The 21,790-nt window shown below is 40.1% G+C and overlaps 1 protein-coding gene across 6 annotated transcripts in view; it reads right to left on the bottom strand.

Annotated features, from left to right (window-relative positions):
• TBXAS1 (thromboxane A synthase 1) overlaps positions 1-21,790 on the bottom strand; it is a 237,531-nt gene that overhangs the window by 95,505 nt on the left and 120,236 nt on the right. For all 6 annotated transcript variants that reach the window (XM_056512066.1, XM_056512094.1, XM_056512058.1 and 3 more), the window contains one exon: positions 4,447-4,563. In XM_056512066.1, coding sequence (XP_056368041.1) covers positions 4,447-4,563 — 117 coding nt within the window. The remainder of the gene's footprint in view (positions 1-4,446; positions 4,564-21,790) is intronic.

Genomic DNA, 21,790 nt, shown 5'->3' with positions numbered 1-21,790 from the left:
CTAACACAAGAATTGCTTCTTTTCCAGATTGCAAGTCCCTTAAAAAAAAAAAAAACCAAAAAAAACAAAAAAAAAAACCCCACCAAAAAACCCCAAACAAACAGGAAAAGAGTAGAACGTCAGAAACATGTTTTGTGAGAGGATTTGTTTCCATCACCTGAGACTGGAGCCCTGTTATTCCTGGGCACAACTCACCAAAATGAGCAACTCAACAAGACACTGGCCTGTGGCTCACGTTTAGGCACACTTCACGTATCAGTTTTTACATTAGTGATTTGCTTTGCCTTAGGTAAGCACATTTGCTTTGTCTAGCAACAACACCAGTTTCCAGAGACACACCCAAAATGCCTGTTAACCAACATGCATAGACTAACAGCAAATCAAGGAAACCTTTAAGGTTGGACTGTCAGATCTTATGTCCTAGTGGGACATGAAAGATCTACATGCCTGAGAGTGATACTAGAGGATTTTTCTGCACTGTTTTGCCATGTTATTACAAGTTCTGCTTTATGTCTCCCTTTGTTTGAAAGAAATGCCTCAACATAAACTCCACAGCTTATTTAGGACAATGCTACATTAAGCTGTGCTCTCTTTTTTAATTTTTATGTTCTGTTTTGTTTAAATGGTTTGTTAATGGAGGAAAGGATCGCTGGCATACAGATAGGAGATGACAAGACTACTGCAGCACCATCAGAATAAATAAAAATCAATAGGTTTTCTGCTGGTGTTGGCTGTAAAAGAGAGTAAAGCTATTTATCAAGTCTGACAAGAGGTCCAGAACTGCAAGATCATCATAGGCACCACAGCAAAAATAAAAGGAACAAAATAAGAAATACTAAATAGGGAATCAAGGTTGGTACAGCAAGATCACTAACATGTCAGCTTGTTTCAATACATAACAGCTGAGGAGAGCATGACAGGAACACTGGGAAATGCTTCTGTTACTTAGAGCCTCTAGGTATTACAATTCACCAATTCCTCATGAATTACATCTTGGATCAACTTTCAGTGATTGGTATTGTTCCCACTTAACAGATAAGAGTTGTTTCGTGTGCAGAGAATTTAAGTAGCTTCTGTCAGATCACCCACAGGCAGTCAATGGCAGAGCTGGAAGTGACATTTCTTGGGTTTCCTGCCTCTTGTCTCTTATTTCTCATTCTTAGTGCTCCCACAGCAACAGCACTATGAGGTTCATTGAGGGATCTTGCTGGAAGAGCTTATTATTAGATCTGCTACCAACTCCAGTGGCATCTCACATGGGATGCTCCCCAGTCCTACTACAGGATCAAGCTTACAAGTCTATTGCTTTATACTATATTCACCACCACTGTCATATTTGTGTTCAGTGTTATCCAGAGCCAAACCTTCCTTCAACTGGAGTGGACGCCTTTAGTAATCTTTACATGCCTGTTAGAAAAAGAAAATTATAAAAGGAGAACACCCAAGACACAGAATTCCATAAAAGCAACAGTAAAACAGTGCACAGCTTTTAAAGATAAATTGAGAAAAAAGAAAGCTGGAGAAGATGTCAGAAACTCTCGAAAATTGTTACAAAAACAACTGTCTCAGACAGCTGTCAACCGTCTCAATCACTACCCAACAACTCTATAACCTCTAGTTTCAGTTCATTTCCTGTAACTTTGAAAAGTCAAATTTCTGGAGTCATCTTTTCATCATTTGCTGCCTGGCTGTTGGAGACATTTGCCATACTATGGGGAAATTCCTCAAGGTCAGGGAACTTCTCAGTGACATTACACCACTTCTTTGAGGTGACAAGGGCAAAGCCCACCTCTACCCACAGCCACAGGTGCCTCTGTGGAGCACTGCAGATTAAATCTTAGCAACACACATTAGCTCTATCTTGAGTCTGATACTCCAGCAGCCAGGCCAAAGTGGCTTCTCGCTTCTCACTCTTGCTAGCCCTGAAACTGTCCTTTCTTGAGTTTCTGAAACGGAGATATCAGGGACCTATGGTGAGCTCTCTGTCCCTCGGTGTATCTATCATGTGAAGTGATTGCTGTGGGGAACACAAGGAGTTGTTAACATTTATTGCTCTGTCACAGGCTAATAGCTCCCAATTGTCTCAGAGCATCCAGACAGACAAGTAGCACTAGGGGCTGCAGCACTCAAGGGGAACCACTCTCCAAAGACACTCATTGAGGTCTGCAGACTCTCCAGTGTCACTGTGGAGTCTGCACAGAGGAACAAAGTTAAGGCAGTCATCCAGAGAGAAAAGAGTAGAAAACTTTGGTGTGGGATTTTGTCAAAGGAGTTGATATCTTGGAAGAAGAAATAAGGAATGTCCTAGCAGCATTTATAAATACGTATAAGATAGTATATCTAAGTTCTTATGCAATAAATTAATACCAAATTTGTGTTTGTAATTCAAAGTAGAAAGGAAGGGTTTATTATAAACAGGATGTCTTGCAGATAATGCTGGATACTCTGTAGTATGGCCAAAACTAGAACATGGTATTTTTGTTTCCATGCTGCTGTAGAGGTTCTGAGAGAATACCAAATATGGGAGAGTTAAAAAGTGAGATCATAATTAATGAGCATTGATTTCCTTTGAGAAGTGTTGGTATGGTTTCTAAATTAAGCAACAGCAGGAAAAGCACGTGGGCAAGGACTTAAGTTGCATTAACTTCAAATCCCAGGATTGCTAACGTATTTGGGTAGAAAATGAAATGCAAGGCTGAGGAGCACATCCATTCAACAGTGGTTCTTAATCTCACATGGGCTGACTGCAAGTGTCTGTGTAGGGATGGCTGGACTTCTGGTGAAGGCATGAGAGAGAAAAGCAAAGTTGAACCTTTCAGAGAGACCTGCCCCACTCCTCTATTTCCCACTTGCTGTGGAATGGGAGGAGAAAGTGACAATTTCCAGGTCACGCTAAGCCCATGCACAGTCACATGCCTTCCCACAGAGCCTGGAAGAGGCAGCACGGGTAAAGCTGATTATCAGGCTAAAAATAAAGATCGCAATCTTTGCATGCAAGACAGCTACCAGGCACTGGCCAGCCCTCCATTTTACCTCCTACCATTATTCCTGCAGTCCAGCTCCACCAACAAGCCGGGCAAAGGGAGTGCCATGACTTCTCCTCCCAGCCTGGTTTGATCGGCCAGATCCCGCAAAGTCGTGCACGCCCAGCCCCAAAGCAGGATCCCGAGGCTCCACTCTTGCCCTCACAGTGATCCTCAGCCAAGCCTGCCCGGCTGGTGCCAGCAGAGGTTGCTCTCCACAAATTGAGGGGAGTGCAGCATTATCTTTTGTTAGCCCACGAGCAAAGAGCTGATGACCTGCAGTAAGGCAGACTAATTTCCACTAGGAAAATGCAAAACTCTCCTCTCCCCACCATGCCATGTGCAACTAATCGCTTGCATATTTAAACACCCTTGCCTTGCTGAAATTCCGTGATGGAGCTGGTGACAGAGCAAATGTCAGGGCGCATAACCAATGGCATTGTCAGTCGTGATTAATCAGCATCTCCGCCAGGCTCGCGGCCAATTAGAATTTACCATAATAAGGAGGTGACAGCCGGCGTTGCTAAGCGACCGCTGTCTATAGAGCTGGGAGAGCCAGACACATTTAGATGTTACTGTGGATTTCGACAGCGGCATGTCAAAACAACACAAGAGTCTGCCCAGTGGAAAATTTTACAAGCCAGGACTGGGCACCGGAGTGAGGCATGATTCCCTTTCAGAATAAAACATAAAAAGGAAGAGGTGATTTTTTTTTGTTTTGGGGTTTTTTGTAGTTTTCTTTGAAAGAAGACTTTAACCAGTCCATCATTTATATACATTTAATTAAGAGATATCGTATCACTGGAGCAGGACTTTGTTACTGAGTAATGGGTTCCCATGGCTGAGCAAAAGCTGATACATTTCTAGGAAATTAGCAGCAGGTCAGTGCAGAGACATTTATTTTCAGTCAGAGGTATTTATCTGGCAATGACATTCTGTTCCAGTGACTTATTTTATTATATGAAAGGATTAAAGAATAAGAGGAGGAAGGAAGGAGAAAGAGATGGAGAAATGAAAATAGACTGACAGCAGTTCCTGTGTTAACATGGGAGTTGCTGACTATGCATATCAAAAAAAGCTATGATCCAACTGGAAGCAATAACATTTCCTGGACTTAAACTTATTCCTATCAGGGCAGGGGAGAGTGAAGGGGTAAGGGTACTTCTTGAGTATGCTACACTTTCATGGATAAACTGACTTACACAGATGAAGACAGAGAATCATATCCTCAGATGAGCTATTTGGATTTTCACCAGTCTGTGATCTGAACCATTCCGTATGGAAGCTCCGCTGCATGTGCTCTTCAGGTCTAAATAAAGTGGCACAAACTAGCAGGTTTTACCTATCCTTAGGACGGACCTACATAAAGCAGATGCTTGTACAAGTCTTCCAAATTAAGAAAGCAGCAGTGTCTACACCTTACCTCTTTCAGTTTGGTCTCGCTGAAGGCTGGGGTCAGGAGGCTCCGCACATACTTCCATCTGTCATCACGAAGACAAAGGATGCTATCAAGCATTGGCTTGGATATCAAGTTCGGTTTCTAAGTTGGAAGAAAACATAATTCAATTTTAACAAAAATACAGCTACAGCTACTCAAGACTCTGGAACTTGGGAAGATTACTCAGGAATAGCATTGCAGTGCTGTCCCACAAAGAGAGGGTCAAATCAGTCCCAAACACCGAGCTAAACATGGATGAGGCTGGAGAAAATTTCTCTTTTGCTGCGCTCATTTTCTCTTGGGCTTGTAAAAGTCCGGGAACAGGCTTGTAACTCCTTTCTCAGACTGCTCTGGTTCTGATGTTCCTGGTGTTCTCCTGAGATCACCTTCACTGGACCCTGTTTTTTTTCTTGTACTTTCTAAGGTGACTAGCAAGAATGTTAACATTCTCTCTCCGTGTGACATGAGTGCCAACGCATCGCATGCTGGTGCTGGTGGGGGACACAATTTCTGGTGACAGGTGGTATGTCAGACTGTTACATGCATTTTAAAAGTCTTCAGAAAATATGTTGATTAGAAAGCAGGTCCCAGTCCTTACTCTGTTTATAAGGAACACTCTCACCAAGAAGTTGTGGCCTGTGACTCTTACAGCTGCAGCAGCTGGTCAAATGTAGTAGCTTAAAGCACTACCCCGTGAAGTTCTGCACCAAAATGACTACTGTAAATTTACAAAATCTCCCAGGCCAATGAAGAAATTCTTGTCTAAAGAACAGTGATATTCACCAAGGAGTAAAAGGATATAAAAGACAAAAGAGAAAGCACATAAGAAAACAACACACTTCTGCCTGGAAGAAGAATCAGATGTCCAGCCCCACAGCAGAAAATATTACATCTTATATTACATCAGAAGATGTTTCCTAATTGTTTCTGAAGACCTCCAATAACAGAGATTTGATAATCCCCACTCAAACTCTTCCAGTGCTGTACTAATTTACCATGGTAATAATCTCTCTCTTGCTGGAAATTCAGTCTTTGTGCTGTTGCAGGCATAGAAACCGGGTTATTCTCCCCATCTTTGCAGCAGCTCATACATACAGAGGGCTGAAACAGCCACTAAGCATATTGCAGCCACCTACCCCACCTAACACCATTGCACTCAATATATACTTATCAGTTATGCTATCTAGGACTGTTTGTTCAGTGTTGGTACTGTTCCTCTGCATAGTCTTGCTGATTTACTTCTTTCTCAAGGTACAGTCCTTGTGACCCAACAAGGTACTCCAGGCAAAGAAGGATTCTTTTTTCCCCAGACATACTCCAAGCTATATTCCTCTCTACTCACCCTGGAATATTACATAACACAGCATGACACTGTACTCATGAACTGGTTTGTGGTTCCCTGCAACTTTCAGACTTCTCTCTGAACAATCACTCCCTAGCAAGTTATTCCCTGGTGTTTATCATTAAAGCTGGTTACTCCCCAGAAGTAACATGTACATGTCCCTTTGAACTTAGACCATTCCCTTTATGATTATTTATTCAACAGAATAAAACCACCTTGAATTTTAGTCCTTTCTTTCAAAGCATCCTTTGTTCCTACCAGCTTTCTACATAAATTTTTAGCATAGTGCCATCATCTAAATCTTTAACAAAAATACAGAATAATTCTTGCGAAGAAGGCACCCTGTGCTCCTCCCTTTCCTTCCAACAGCAGTCTATTGCAAAATACATTTCAGGCACTGTACAGCAACGTCCTCCAGAAAAACCACCCTAAGATTGATGGGTGTGGGCAGAAGGTGTACACTTCTCTAATTACCAGGAGGTACAGAGACATCCATTTGTGCACGTGCGATCTTTTGGATACTGCAGCAGCAGTACAGTCCCCCATGTTATCAGTAGGAACAGTTTCCATTTTTCTTGGAGAGACCCAAATAAACAAACAATGCTTTGGCCATCCCAATGCCATCTGTTGATCCCTCTTGTCCTCTGATCTTTCAGTCTTTCTTTCATTACTACAGTACATGAAAAATGAATTCTTGCAACCTGTTTCATACCTGGATACTTTAATATCATTTTGTGTCTCACTACTTCTGATTTTATTGCCATTACATGCTATTTTTTTATCCTTTTTCTTGGAAATCTGACCTACTTTCCAGTCTGTAAAAAAACAACTTCTCTTCAGGAGCCATGGAGAACTGGCAATTTAGATGGTCTTCCACTGCACTTCCTTAACTTTCCTCCTTATTGGATGAGTTTGCACTTAATATCGTTTCTTTAAGGAGCTGCCAGCTCTCCTTAACACCTTTTTCCTTTACACTTGCCAAATTCTTACTACACTGCATAAGCTTGTAAAATGCAGAAACCTATTTTATATTGCAAACAGGCTAAAGGGATAGTTTTACATTCTCAGCAACACCATCCAGTGTAGTAAACTAATGTCACTGGGACAACTCTACAGACCAGTTTTTAGCAAAGATGAGCAGCTTTCAAGTAGAAAAGTACATATTAAGCTGAAGGAAGAGATTGACTTAGGTACTGTAAAACAAAGTAAGGGCACTTTTTAAATGTATGTATAAAATATTCTATTTTGTACAATGACAAGGGAAACCTTGGACAAGCTGTCAGAGTTGAAACATCTTGGACTGTTTTCTCTGAATAGCCTCTTTAAATAAATAATCTGTTTTCTAACTTGTCAGTAGGTATCTTTCCTGAAGATCACAAGCACAGCTAGAAAGACCATCACTCAGTGGAGAGCTTCATTTGTTACAGATATTCAAAGGCACAGTGGAATGAGAAGAAAGAACCTATAGACAATTGGAAATGAGCATCATCCTGTCATAAACTATGCTACCCTCTGCTTCACAGTTCTTCTGTGCTGCTAGGGCAGCCGTTTACACTAAATCTTGACTCAGCTGGTCACTAAACGAGTATTCCTTATATCTTCGGTCTTCATTTCAAACCCTGAGACCCAGACTGCAGTGCTCCTGAGCACTCACTGAAATCAACAGGGAATGTGCCTTGATCCTGTGAAATGCATTAGTCCAAGAAATCAGGTCATTGAGTGCAGCCCCCAAATTAGCAAACACTCTCAGATCCGTGTTTCAACCACCAGCCTTCACTTCTGCTTTATAAAGTGGAGATATCACATCACCTCCTCAGAAATGCTAATGATACATTAACATTTCTGAGACACTCAGAAACTACAGTGAAAAAGCAGAATAACAATTCCCACAAGGAAATGACCAATTCTGTCTTCCAAGTAAGGTTTAAATTGCATACAGGAAAAAAAAAAAATAAAAAAAGAAAAACAGAAAAAATTACAGGGCAACACTTGGAAAAGTATTTTGCATCCAGTCCTAAATTGAAGGCTACCCAAACTGTGCACCCTATAAGACAAATCTCCTTTGCAAGACAAAGCTCCACATAGATAATAACAGATGTGATATAAATCTCACTGCATTTGTCTTGAAAGCAAATTCCCTTCCTAAAACCAGTCACCCTAAAAAGTGCTCCTAATTGCATAAAGACTGCATACAACACATTCACAGAGCGATCCAGTTACTGAACAAAAAGCCTGTTAACTATAATAGTATAACTACAATACCAACTATAGCATTGCTTTTTAAAACTCTACTTTATGACAGTAATGCTCCCTTAACATATTTTTGTTGTGTGCAGTATTATATACATATAAATGCTGCAAGGAAGGAAAAACAACTTTGGCCATAAATTATTTTACTCTATATCTTTAAAACTGGGCATGCGAAAATATGTTTATGTTTATTGGAATACCATCAGCATGACTGACAGTGTATAGTGGATTTCATTTATCAGGTTTTCCTTATTGTTTCTGCAAACACTTTCCTCCTAATTGCATAACCTGTGTTACAGGTTCATTTAGCAGCAATGAAAATGGCATGAGAACAAGCCTGAATTATCTCAGTGAAAGATGAAGTGTCACCTCTTTCCAAATGGACAAAGTAGTAGATGTATCTAAAAAATCTTGAGCTTATAAAAACCAGGGAAAAAAAAAAAGAATTACCATAGGAGGCAGCTGTAATATTTTCAGGGGGGGGATTTTCATTTTTGGGCAGCAAAGAAGGTTGCTTTTAAGTCAAATGAAATCAGGATCATGTTCCATCTAGCATTATCTAAATACTGAACAACTGCTCTGCACTTCTTTCTCCTGTGCAATCAACCATTTCTGGTACAGCAAGGCTCCATGAAAACTACTGGCAGCCTGATAATCTCTTGCAGTGTATCTGCAAGTGCTGCTGAGTTCCCACAATCACAGACATGCCATCAGCCACAACAAGCAAAATTGAAGGGATTTGCTTGCGAACAAATCTTTTACAACATCACTGCTTTTAAAAGAGAAAACAAAAGAATACTTGCAGATGAGTGGCATCTCTGCACTTGATGCAAGAATTCCCTCCCCCATAAGGTGTTCCTCAGGATGACCCTTCTGACCCAGTTATTGTCTTGTTTGTCATGAGTCAATTTGGTTTCCTCTGTGTTACCAAATAATTCAGGCAAGTGAATCTTTGGCTCTGAGGCCAAGTGGAACTGAACACTCCCTGTCCCCAAAGTTTCATCCCTTTCCCAAAAACAATGGAGATATCTAAACTGCTTCTGGACATGTTCTTCTCCTGAACTGTGCCCAGACCATGCCTGGGAGACATCTAATCAATACACAACAAAACTGTGCTAAGAACATGTCAATATGGACATCTGTAGGACCTATTCATGCACTAATATCCTGTCTCTTTTCTATCTTGGAGTAAAACTGTAGCCTTCTGTGATTCATACAGTATTTGTTCCTTTCCCAAATTTGTCACTAGCAGGCTAGACTGAACCTCTGGCAGCCAGCAATGACTGCCTAGAGCAGAAAGAAGGGTAACAGCACCATGATGTTCTCTTAGACACTCTTCTTATTTCTTTGGTAGAAAAATGAGGGATAAAGTTTTGCCAGAAGAAGGCAGTCTTTTAGTCTCCTGAATAGATGAATCTTCAAAGAACCTAAAGGGTACCTTTAAAGACTTTTAAAAACCACTCACCTCCACAGAACCAGCTGCTAATTCTCCATGTGCTTTGATAACACAGTGAGAAACAAAACTCTATAAAAAACAAAATCTCAGACACTTTGTTATCTTAAACTTAGACTTAATCATATCCCACTCCTAACAAAACCAAACAAAAACAATTTACTTCTACAGGAGTAAATGTCAGCACTCAGTCTGCTCAGATTCAAACAAGGAACTAAGCTCTAGAGCACCCAAAATCCCAAATCCAAACAGTGACTCCAACACTAATTCTGGCATTAGCCATCCCTAGAAAACACCATTTGCCTTCATGTGAGCTTTCATCTAGTCCTGCAGCCGCTGTGGGATCCAGCTTTAACTGGAATCCTGTGCCCCTGAACTTTAACCCCAATCTCAACCCTACAACTCACACTAGTGAGAGCCATTTGCTCCTCTCCTTCAGCTTTTTTTTCAGTACCTATGGGGGCTTCAAGTATCCAGAGTTAAGTGAAACTCCAGGTTCCTCCTCTTTTCCCTTTCCAGGGAAATTCTGGCGGTATACTCCCAGTGTGAGGAGTCATCCTACTCCCAGCCTTTATGAATGCCATGCAGTTATTTGTATTAGCTCTAGAGGGGGATGGCTTTCTCCCCAAGGCAAGCTCTAGAAGGGGTGAGCAGGTAGCAGTGCTTGCACATTACTGGGTTAAATTTGTTCATCTTCTTATTTTCAAAAAGGGTTGCTGTCGTTTTCTTGCTAAAAATGCCCTTATCATTAGGCATTACCATTCTGTTTAAGAAATTGCATTTTTAAACTTAATTTAATGAAATGGAAATCAATAAAAAATGAGACAAAGTTTGTAGCTTGAAGACAAGACACTATACCCATATCTCAGATGGGAATTATTAATAAAATCTCTTCTTAAGATAACTCATTCGACTCCCCTTGACTGGCAGGTCATCACCACTGGTTCAGCCAGCAGGTGGAACCAGTAAACCCATGAACTGCCCATATGGTATTTCATCCAGTCAGTGGCAGTGGCATGACACTTAACAGATCAACATAACTTTTGCTCTTAAAAAAAGCAACAGGAAAAAAAAAAATCCCTGAGATATCTCCAGGAATATATCTTACCAAGCTTGCAGCAAGTGGATCGTGAAAGCGGGAAGGCAGGAGATGCCTCCATATATTACATTTAAAAACTCCCTGTTGGTAAACTGATGCAGTATATTCCTTCCAACTTCCTTGGCATTTTAAGTCATGCTCAGCTCTCCCTGTATTCATGACATTCAATGACATATCGTGTAGTGTCATTTGACTGAGCCAGGAAAGCACTGCGTTGCATGTTTTTAAAACCTAAAATAGAGCTCATTTATGTCATATACCCTGTAGTTCATTGCTGTTTCCATCTGGAAGGCCCTTGCATACCCAGATGTTACAGCCACATCTCTTCAAAGCATGTAAATTTTTTTCTTCAGAAATCATCATCTTATAATGGAGCAAGCCCAGCTCCTCACCCCAAGACCAACGGGTGAAGAGGGCGAAGGGCTGGCATTGCCCACTGAGGGCTGTGTGCCCCAGGGTGGGAGACCACTGGGCCTCTCTCACCCCTCTGCTGGGACTGTGAGGGGCCTCCCATCCCTGTAAATCCAAGGCAATTGCAACACACAGGAGTTTTATCTCCCAAAGCAGGCTCACTGCTCCTTTGCCTTTCCAAAACTCTATTTCCAAACCCTCAGATGCCACACATCCCACACTGCTGCTCCCAGATAGCTGAAATCAGTCCTCCCTTGCCCATTAAAACTACGGGCACAGACACTACTTCACAAACACATTACTCAAAACCCTCCCAGATCACCAACCCTGCTAATAGTCCTTTACACCTTTGTCCCCTCTTCTTTGTTAGTCTAAAACAAGTTTGATTTCAGTAGGTATGATTCAGAAGGTGATCTTATGGCTCCAGAGGGGAAAAAAAAATCACCAAACTAAATCCAAAACACTCATGTTCCTTTGCAACTTCATAAAAGTGTCCAGTAAAAGTTTTCAGCTTAATTTGAAATCAATATGCCCACAGAGAAGAGGAGAAAATGTCCATGGATTATCTATTTCATTAAGCTTTTAGGTTCTCCTTGGTCGTTAAGGTTCTTCAAAAGAGTGTGACAAAGTAGAATTGGTTTCAGTGATTACAGCAATTGCCTGTCATTCTACTCTATAGATCAGACTATACCAAAAGGCATCTCCAAGCAGGTTCTTTTGTTATCAAGTCAAGGTCTTCAGCAACTGACTAATAACTACTATTCCTAATTACTCATTGGAAAAATGGCACAGCCAACCCCAGCTTACAAGCAAATACTGGCTTTTTTCCCCTCTCTGTGGCAAGCAGCCTGGAAACATCTGTTCTTGTCTCTGCAAACATTCTCTTCAGTCATGGCTTTGTCAATAGAAACCAAAGCGAGTCATTGCAATGAGGTAAATATAACCATCCATAAATGCTAAAATAAACACATATGGCCTCCTGCAGTCTGACCCAAACTGATGCAAGTCACACGTTCCATTTGTTGGTGTAAGCAACACCAAAATTAAGTCCATGCAGTCATGAGTCTGCATATGGTGGTCAGTTTGCATATTTAGGATCAAAACAATCAAGCTAAAGAAAAAAGTACTTGCTTTTAATTAATTAAGAATTTTGGTATTATAAACAAATTCAGGTTGTACTAGAGAAGCCATGCTCTATAGACTCTTCTGCTGAGAAGCAGTATTTAATCACATTTAAATCCACTTTACAGCTGACATAACTGGACTTTTTAATATTGGATAAAGTTATAAGACTATTTAAAGCCTCTCTGTTTATACACATTTCTCCTTGAGGAAAGGTTGAGGACCAGAAAGTTCCTTTTACAGATTGTAAGGAGTATTTGGAAAAAAAGCAGTCCCCAATAACTTTTGGTACACATATATATATATCACCATGCCTTCAGTCACTGGCATATGTAGGAATGACAGGCAATGCCCATAAGAGCTTTGGCTAGATCTTTTATTTACACAAGACCATTGTATTCCATGCTCTCCTCATCCAGGGACATACCTGCAGCAACCTTAAAGCTTCTGAGAATACCACAAGAGATTTTTAAGAACTACTCACTGCCCCACTGCCTTTCCTCTTGGCTGCTGACCCAAATGCCTTGGGGATGCAGTTAGATACCTCAGAAAAATTCACCAAAATGAGCGGAGTTGTCCAAGCTGCCATAACAACAGTGTGGGAAGAGTCCTACACTTCCTTGGACATAAAACCAAAATGTATTCCAGAAGAGAGATCGCTACAGCTGTCATCAGTGATTATTCCCTTTCTTAGAGCAACAAAGTGAAAGAAGTTGTGGCAGTAACCCACTTTTAAACAATAACTGATAGAACAAGACTCACAGTGGGGGGGGGGGGGGGGGGGGAAGGTGTAACTCCTTCTGTGGATAAGGATAGGAAGAAAAATAACGAAATAAGAACAATGAAGAAAAAAATTATTACAGTGTGAGTATAGGTTAGAGGGAGAGAGGGGTAGTCTGAGGCCTATTAGGCTGCAGAAATTCACTAAATTCTCTTTCATGAATGCCATGGAGCACATAGAATTTGGTATCAATTCAACAAATAAGGTTGCAAGTGCATCTTCTCAAACAATCACCTGTAAGTTTCTAGGCAGGCTACTCATAGAGAGACGAAAGGAGTGCCTTGGAATGGTATGTAATATCATAAATATGTGAAAGCCTCTCTCTTGCCCTCTGGGCAGCTCCCCTTGTCATGGAGAACTGCGCTGAAGCAGCCTGGCTCCACCACTTTGTGATTCAAAAAACTGTTTTCTGCTGCTACATGTTCTGCAGTGCCTGAGCCACCAGCCAGTTTCAAAGGCACATGTGAGGGCCATCTCCTCTCAAAACATCATATTCATAGATCACCTCGGACAAGCTTCCAAACTGCTAAGCTTCCGTTTGGTGATTTCAGCTGCTGAGATCAGCAGTTCCAAGGGATTCAAGGCATTTCAGAACATTATCCACGGCTGTAAGAGTTTTAAATCTGTATTGTCAAATTAAGCTCCTCAAATAGGGGTTAAATGCTTAGGACTCTTGTTCACTAGCAGAGGTAAGCAAGGCAGGTGAAGTGGAGGCTTACCAATGGCTCAGTTTAAAAATATCACTAGCATGCAACGTTTTTATTCAGAGAAAAGTATATATAAGAAATGTCACTTCTTCATGTACTTCATATTTTATTGACAATTTTAGTTTGACCTCTTCCACTCAGGTGCTGCAATAGAGAAATAAAATTATATACAGGCCTGTCTAGCATAAAACCTCAAAGCAGTGAGAAACACTGAAAATAAACAAGTGGCTAAGTAGCAAACTATGACTGAAAGGTGAAAGACATTTCACAGGGTTTGATTCAGTCTTCCACGTTCTCATGTAGCACTTAAAACTTGTGGCCTAATACCCCATTTCCCATCAGGACAGCATCCTGATAAACAAAATATACTTCAATCTGTCATTTATCTAATTTGAAACAGGATATTTGGGATTAATACAGCAAACAGATGATCTCCAATATGTGCAGAACAACCCAAGGAAAAAGTATTTTACCTTCTTCCCCCAGTGCCAAGAAGAAAACTTCAAAACAATGTCAAACAAACCCGATAAAAGTTTTCTTGTGAAGCCTCCTAATGGTTTAAGAAACGAAAAATGGGTTCAAGGTGATATTTAATTCAAACTACCATAAGAAAAGGGCTATTAAAAATTAAAACCACAAATACAGCTTTCAGCTTAGGAAGTTGACAATGAGCAATCAGATGTTAGGGGGATATTCTATAGGAAATACTGCTCTGCACTTTCTCTTAAGCATATGCTGCTAGTCCAAGTGAGAACACTCTCTGGCTAAATACTTTACTTTTTATGTTACTTTTCCTTTGAAAAGTCATTCAGAAAGAAAACTCCAGGTCAGCTGTAATGGCAGAATGACAAGCCGTCAACAAATCACATTTACAGTATCTGCTCAGCTGAAGAATTTGAATTCCCCGCCTGCTACTTCACAATTCTTTCTAATTACATTAAGTGGATATTTACACATCAGGGAAAAATAATCCAAATTTCATATATTAAGATTTCACATCTATCTGTCAAAACATTAATGCATTTTCCTGATAGCAGTAGCTGCTTTCATTCCTCATTTATTTGTCCCTCAAGAAGAACTAGGCTATAAAACTTTCTCAGGAGTTGCACAGCACACTTCCAGAATTTTATCTTCCAAGATTTCATATTTGTGGTTATTGCTTGGTTTCACTCAAATAAAAAAAATCCTAATTTATGAAAGCATATTTTGGCATGCTTATATGAAATAATGTTTGTTCATTTGCCTCTTACAAATTAATTTGCACATATCTAGAATTAAATGTTTGTCATAAGATCATTTCAACAATAATAAAGTCCTATTGCACACAGATAACATTACAGAACTTATCATGAGTTCCCTGGAGCTCACAATTTCTGTAGAACAGCCTTACTTCACAAACCACCTGTAAGCAGACTGTTGCTCACATCACTCTTGCTGATTTCTTCAAGGAGAGAATCTGAAACATTCCTCTGAGTATCAGCAAGAACCTCATTCAACTAAATTAACAGTATCAGCTACTTTTGCATTCTTAAACATTTAGATTTGTAATAGAAAGCAGTGTCTTTATGAAACATAAAGCATGCCACCATATCTTGTTATCTTAAGAGTTCTAGGATAAGATAAAATGTTAAAAACAATAAAAACCCCACAAATTGCAGTCCACACTAGAGAGCTCACAGGTCCCTTTCCAGGCCTTCTTTCAGGTGATGCAGCACTTGGGGGACCTGTTTCACTACTCATGCTCCAGTTTTAGTGCACTGTTACCACAACATGAAATCAGGGGGATGGATCAGAGTCCAAATTCTCCCCACTCATGGTGCCCAAAAAGCCAGCACCAGCATTTTGGGCACAGACAAGCTGGAAGCTCAGCAAACACACACGAGGAGAGAGCGAGATTTGGGATTTGGATTCTCTTTTATTGAGTGCCTGGGGAAGGAGTGTGTGCCAGCCATGAGAATGAGACACCTGCCACCTTCCATGAGGATTAACCCCCCAACAGCCAGGTGCACATGGAAGAGCAATGAGCAGCCTGACTGGAGGTTCTGCCTGCTGGGATTTCCTATGTGAAAAAGGAAAGAGGCTCCACTCTCTGGAAGGACCAGACACCAGTAAAATTGCCAGGCTGTACCCATACTCAGCACACACATCACACTTGACTGCATGTTATTCTTACTTGCAAGTTATTAGAATCTGCAATTCCAAGCCCATCTTCACTGGTGGATGGGAGTTGTAGTTCCCAGCCATCAGTGTTGCCAGCACAGCACACACTCCCACATCACAAGAACTCATTTTGCATCTGTACAGCTGCTTCTTTCACACTTGAGGTTCGTGCTGAACACCCCCAGCATTCAGCAGCCTGAAAAATAGCAGGGATCTTGAAACTGAAAAAAAACAACCCTCTGTGACATGTCTGAAACCCTGCCGATTTTTTACTCAGAATAAATCTTAACCCTAGGAAAAACCAAAGTTCTTATAACCAAAAGTGACTGTCACTGCCAATATAAGATAAATGTTACCACAAGCACAAAGGGAAGAGCTGAAAAAAGTGAAAAAACAAGAGCTGCCCCACTTGATCACAAAGAGGGTGAAACAAGGAATTGCCATCCAGCAGTCAGGGCATTTAAAGAACATGTAATGTGACAGGATAGAACACCATCTAGAGAGGGTACATTCCTTTTAAAAATTCAAATGAAACATTAAACAAAAATAAAAACAGAGGTGGTTAGGGAAACTTAAATAAGCCATGAGGTTTCCAAGAAACTGTCAATATTGCAAAATCAATTTCTTTCTCTCAGCTTTCTGGAAAAAAAAAGAAGAAAAGTTCCAAGAAACTACCTTTTCATAGATGCTTTTAAAACAAAATAACTTTACCTTGTAAATTGAAACTACCTTTTCTTTACATTAAAAGCTGTAACTGAAACAAATTATTTCAATCAACTTTTTATTTTGGCTTTCAACTCTTCAAAATCAGATATGACATGAAAATTCTGTCTTCTACACATTTCCTAATCAATTCTCAGAAATCACTAGGGCAGTGATAGTTTGCCATCAATTCCTACTCCAGTCAATTACAATTATATTAGGAGGATACTAGAGAGCAAAATAAAGCATTAAGAGGTTTGAAAATCTTAGGCTTAGTAAATTCTTTGTATTCTAAAGCATACCCAGAAATAGATCCAAATGGATCCAGTTCTTTAGTTATATTATCATATACCACTTTTATCCCCACAGGATCTCTATTTGATTTCTCAAATTTAAGATTTCTAGAAGAAACCATATCCTTAAAGGTTTTAACATTGCACATAAAAAAAACCAAAACCTTCCATGTAAAATGAATCAGTCACAAACTCAGGATTCTCTTCCTTCAGACAAAAAGCTCACATGATGACTCATAGAAATTCTTAGTCATTTGTAGTGTTCTGTCAGCAGAGTATGATAGTAGTAAGTCAGTCTCCTTTAATAATTTTTTGTTGAGTCTGTGTTTACTGAGATTTTTCATGGTCTTACAAACTTAAGCAGTTTGGTCAGATTTTCAGAGTGGTTTTTATATCTAGCCCTTAACACTCAAGGGAACAAAGCCAAAGCCAAAGCAATAGACTCTGGGTTTATTTTCCTCACAATCAATAAATAACCCTAACTTTTCCCTAGGCATCATCTCCAAAATTGCAAGACCATTTTGACTGAAAAATTCTAAATGGAAAACACTAATTGAAGCAGTTAATCTGTGATAATCTACTGAAAGGAAAACATTGTAATGGGAGACATTGGGCAACTTTAATTATAGATCTCACCACTGCCTCTGTGACAGTACAGCTTCTTTGGAACTGATGAAATACCAATATAGGCCTGATGACATTTAAACTTGACTGAAGGTCAATGACTGGTTAAACTGGAATGTTTCTGAGCCACTGTTAAATTATTCAGAATTATTTTAGGAAAGCTGTATAAAAAGTGCAAGAGTGCAATTTTAGCTTCATCTAAATGCACACAGTGAGAATGGAAAAGGAAATGGGGAAACTGTCAGTTGCAATTGCCTTGAAAAGGGAAAAAAATAATGTGTACCTTCAACTTACAATTAATCTAGCAGAAGAGAAGACTGCGAGATAGCTCGTGTTTTTATTACTTCTTTCCCCAAACCCTTTACTCCAAGAGCAAACATGAAAGGAAGAGGAATGGAACATTATTTCAGAATGTAATTATTTTTGTTTCTGTTGCTTAATACCAGTGAGAGGAGGTTGGCAGGAGTAAATAATTAACAATAATTGACAAGGCCTTACTTTTGCTGCAGGACAGCTGTTTCCTGATCTCTGTATATATGCTGCTGGATGTGTGTCTGTGAGACTAAATGGAGCCTCCTCGAGCAGCCACCGAGCCTTCAGAAACAGATGAGTGAATGTGAAAATGCACAGTGGCCAGGTGTGCTCAAAGTAAGAGCACTCACTACAGTGGAGAGCTGCGAGACATGCAGCGTAAAAACTTAAATTTTACACCCCTCCCTTTCCCTTCTAAGCATGGTGAATTACATGCTGACAGTACATCAGCAGCACTGGCTAGTGTCCTGTGGCTTTCCTTGGTCATGGTCAGGAGCTGTGCTTTCACAGTGTGGCACTTCCATGGCACCCTCACAACACAGGGCAGTGCCTTCCCTTCCCAAGGCTTGGGTCAGCCAACTATTTGCTATCAATTATTCACAACAAATAGTGCAAAGATATGTGGTTACTATATAAAGAAGAATTCTCACTGGAGAGTAAAATCATTCCTGCCGACTCATTCTTCACTTGTCATCCTCCAGATTCATAGCTGTAACACGCAATCAGCAGGGAGGAGTGCACAGTCTCTGCACATCCTTTCCCATGGAGGTTTCATTCTTGCAGAATGAAACTTACAGAGTGTAGGTCGAGGCAAAAGAAAATAGGGTGGCCAAAATTTTCACTTAGCACAGATCTCCCAGGGTTAATTGCTAGGTAGAAGAGAACTTTCCAGCTGCATTGATATAAGATGTTATGACCCCATAAGCTGTTCACCACTGCCCATCTACTGGAGACAACCACCATTGAAATGGAGCTGGTGGAGAGCCCTGGTGAGCACTCATCTGCTTCAGTGCTAGGTCAGCCTGCATGGTTTTGAAAAAGTCCACACCAACAAATAAACCAAGATGAATCAGCTTCTGAGCTGAACCACAGGAGGAATGCTCACATGATTCATGTTGTAGGCCTTGCTGTGGAAATGGTGAGTCCAGTTAAGACAAATTAACAAAAGGTTGTTAGCATTGTGCTAGGTAAGGACCTTTCACATTTTAAAGTTCAAATATAAACATAAAGACAAGCAAATGGATTAAGATATCTGAATGAATGTCTAAAGAGAGAAGTATTCCCACTATTTTGAAGATATAATGCTAACTTTACTTCAAATGAAGAGCAAAATCTTGCAAGGATTAGTATAATAATGCCCATAAGTATCACATTAACTCTTGCTGAAGAGGAACGAATTTGTACACACACACAAGAGCCCCTAGATAGAACTATCACAGTCAAAACAAAAAGCTTATCCAGAAATAAAAACAAAACCAAACAAAACACAAACAAACAAAAGGCCCCACCTGCTAGCATAATAATTAATATAAAGGATTCTAAATGGGATGGGATGCGATGGGGTGGGAACAGATTTGTGGTCACTGGAGTGAATGGGAGAAATGATGTTCATGTGCAGTCTCTGGCACTGGGAGGTCACCACAGCACTGGTTGCAGGAGGCTGGGCACATAAGCCAGATTACTGTCACTGTCTGTCCTGCTGGTCTGTTTTGAATTCTGCTGCTGGCCACCTTCGAAGGAGAACACTGAACGAGGCTAAACAGATTTTAGGCATGACACATAACAACAATTCAAGTATGACATATTGCCATATCACATCTACTCCAGTGCTGAACTACCAGACTCCCAGGTATGCACATGTAAATCACTTCTCTGTGCTGTGAAACGTCACTTCCATAGACTTAAGAGGGTTCCTGTATCATCAAATGCTTCAAAAGCAGTTTTTGTATATAAGGAGCTGAGTTACCTTCAATTGTGGTTAAAAATATGAAAACAAAGCAAAAGTACTGGGTCTGAACTCTTACTGCTCAAGCACGTAAAAAGGCCAACTTGGATGCTGAGATCTGAGCCTATGTCAATTCTGGAACAAGTGACAAACTAATTACTCTTCTAAACAAAAGCAGACTGGGAAAGGCAAAAATCAAAGGACATGACACTCTACTATATGTCAAAAATAGAGAAAATGAAGAAAATGGTAAACAAAACAACCAATCTGCTACTGTCAAATAACAGTTTCAGAAGCCAGAAATAAGGGACTTTTAAACACCTGTGCTATTAGACTAAGTTTCCAAAAAATATTCTCGCAGTGTATGTCCAAAGAAGTAGGATAAGTTGAATTTCCATTTTAAAAAACCCCAACAAATAAACAGAAATCAAAGGTCAGGACCAGCAAAAACTGCATTTGCACTCCACCTACTCATAACACAGTCAGCTAAGGGCAGGATTAGATAAGGAAGCAATAACATATTTAAATAAGAAAAAATATTCATCAGACTTTTAAAATTTCACATATTTTATCCAACACTAAAACATGTTCTTTAAATAAGGAAAAGAGCCCCAGGAATAGTCCTTTCCTGCCTGTAAGTGCTGTTTCTCTTCAATGATATTATTCATTATTTTAAAAAAAGTGCTGCAAACTCAGTAAATAAATAGCCAATGTAGGTTTGATGAAAGATTGGCTCAGAAGACTGCTTTTGGCCTGAATAGAAAGATATGCTTTCATCCTGTTTTGACTATACTCATACGTTTACCTAACATAATTGGATGTAGTTAATATTGCAGGAGCCTTCAAGCAGCGCACATTTCCCTCATTAGTGGGTTTAAAGCCTTAATGATATCTCCTGTGCTGCAGAAAAGCCCAATGTAGGCTTCAAAAGTGATTGGCAAGTTTCAACAGGAGAAAAAACTGGGGGAAGGGATGGTAAAACCTAATAAAACTCTGATCTTGTTCTCCTCGGTTGTTTAGAAATGGAAATCTCACAGAATGACAGAATAAGGAAGAAAACAGAGGTGAGGATAAACAAGTCAGAACAGATAATTTCAGAAGTTGACCTCACAGTAACTCAAAGAAATACGTGATAGGAACAGGGAATGGGTAAAAAAGGGGAGAGACCCCTCACATACCTGTAATACATTAAGCCAACCACATACTTAGTCCTACACAAATTCCTCATGGCACAAACAAGTGCATATGTACTGCATATTGTCAACTCAGCATCTTCATACACCTGCAGCAAAATCACCTTTTCATAGTTTCATTATGCAGTATTTCCCACTCCCCCCGCACCCCCCGTTCAAATCTCAACAGTTTGGCAGGGAAATCTTGCATTTAGGAAACAGAATGTCACAATATACCATTAACTAAGCACATGCAAAGGGTTTGGGGTTTTGTTGTTTGTTTGTTTTGCTGAGTTTTTTATTGACTAATTTTGACCATTTTCCAGGAACAGAAATTTCACAGGCTGATTTAGCTTCAAAAGAAGTGTAATTATGTACAGCTGTATTCAGTATTTCTTGACTGCCTTGAACAAGCAGTGAATGGGAGATTTGCACACATTATCAGCCACTATCATTAGTGCTGTAAAGTACATAATCCATCTGGTGTTGTGGTGTCTACCTAGGAGCAGGTATTGAACCACTGATGGCTGCAGTACAACAGCAGAAAGGGAGAGTGTTAAAAATTAACAAAAAAGCACAGCAACCCAAGTAATTTTTTGATACTGGATTGTCCTTACATTTGTGTTCTCCCGTGGTTTTGCAAAGCATTTTTATGTGTATAAGCATGGAGAGTGGAGAATTAAAAATGTAAATTTCATCATGTGGTTTTGCAGTCTTCACTGGGGAAGAGGTAGCAGGATACCATGGTGATGGCAGCACTGCAGCCCATTAATAAACCAGAGAAAGACTCAGGGATAGATTCAAATACTTAGACCCATGCTGAAAAATAACTCTTTTCATAATAACTCCAGTGAAAAATAAGAGGACTGTGCATCTCAACATCAGCTGTGGTCTCAACGTGATGACTCATCATTTCTTCATGGGGGGGCAAGGGAAGAGGAAATTTGTTTTTAAGT

This window comes from Oenanthe melanoleuca, chromosome 1A (genome assembly GCF_029582105.1).
Source record: "Oenanthe melanoleuca isolate GR-GAL-2019-014 chromosome 1A, OMel1.0, whole genome shotgun sequence".
In the NCBI taxonomy this organism is placed as follows: Eukaryota; Metazoa; Chordata; class Aves; order Passeriformes; family Muscicapidae; genus Oenanthe; species Oenanthe melanoleuca.
This window is presented reverse-complemented; position numbering and strand designations above follow the sequence as displayed.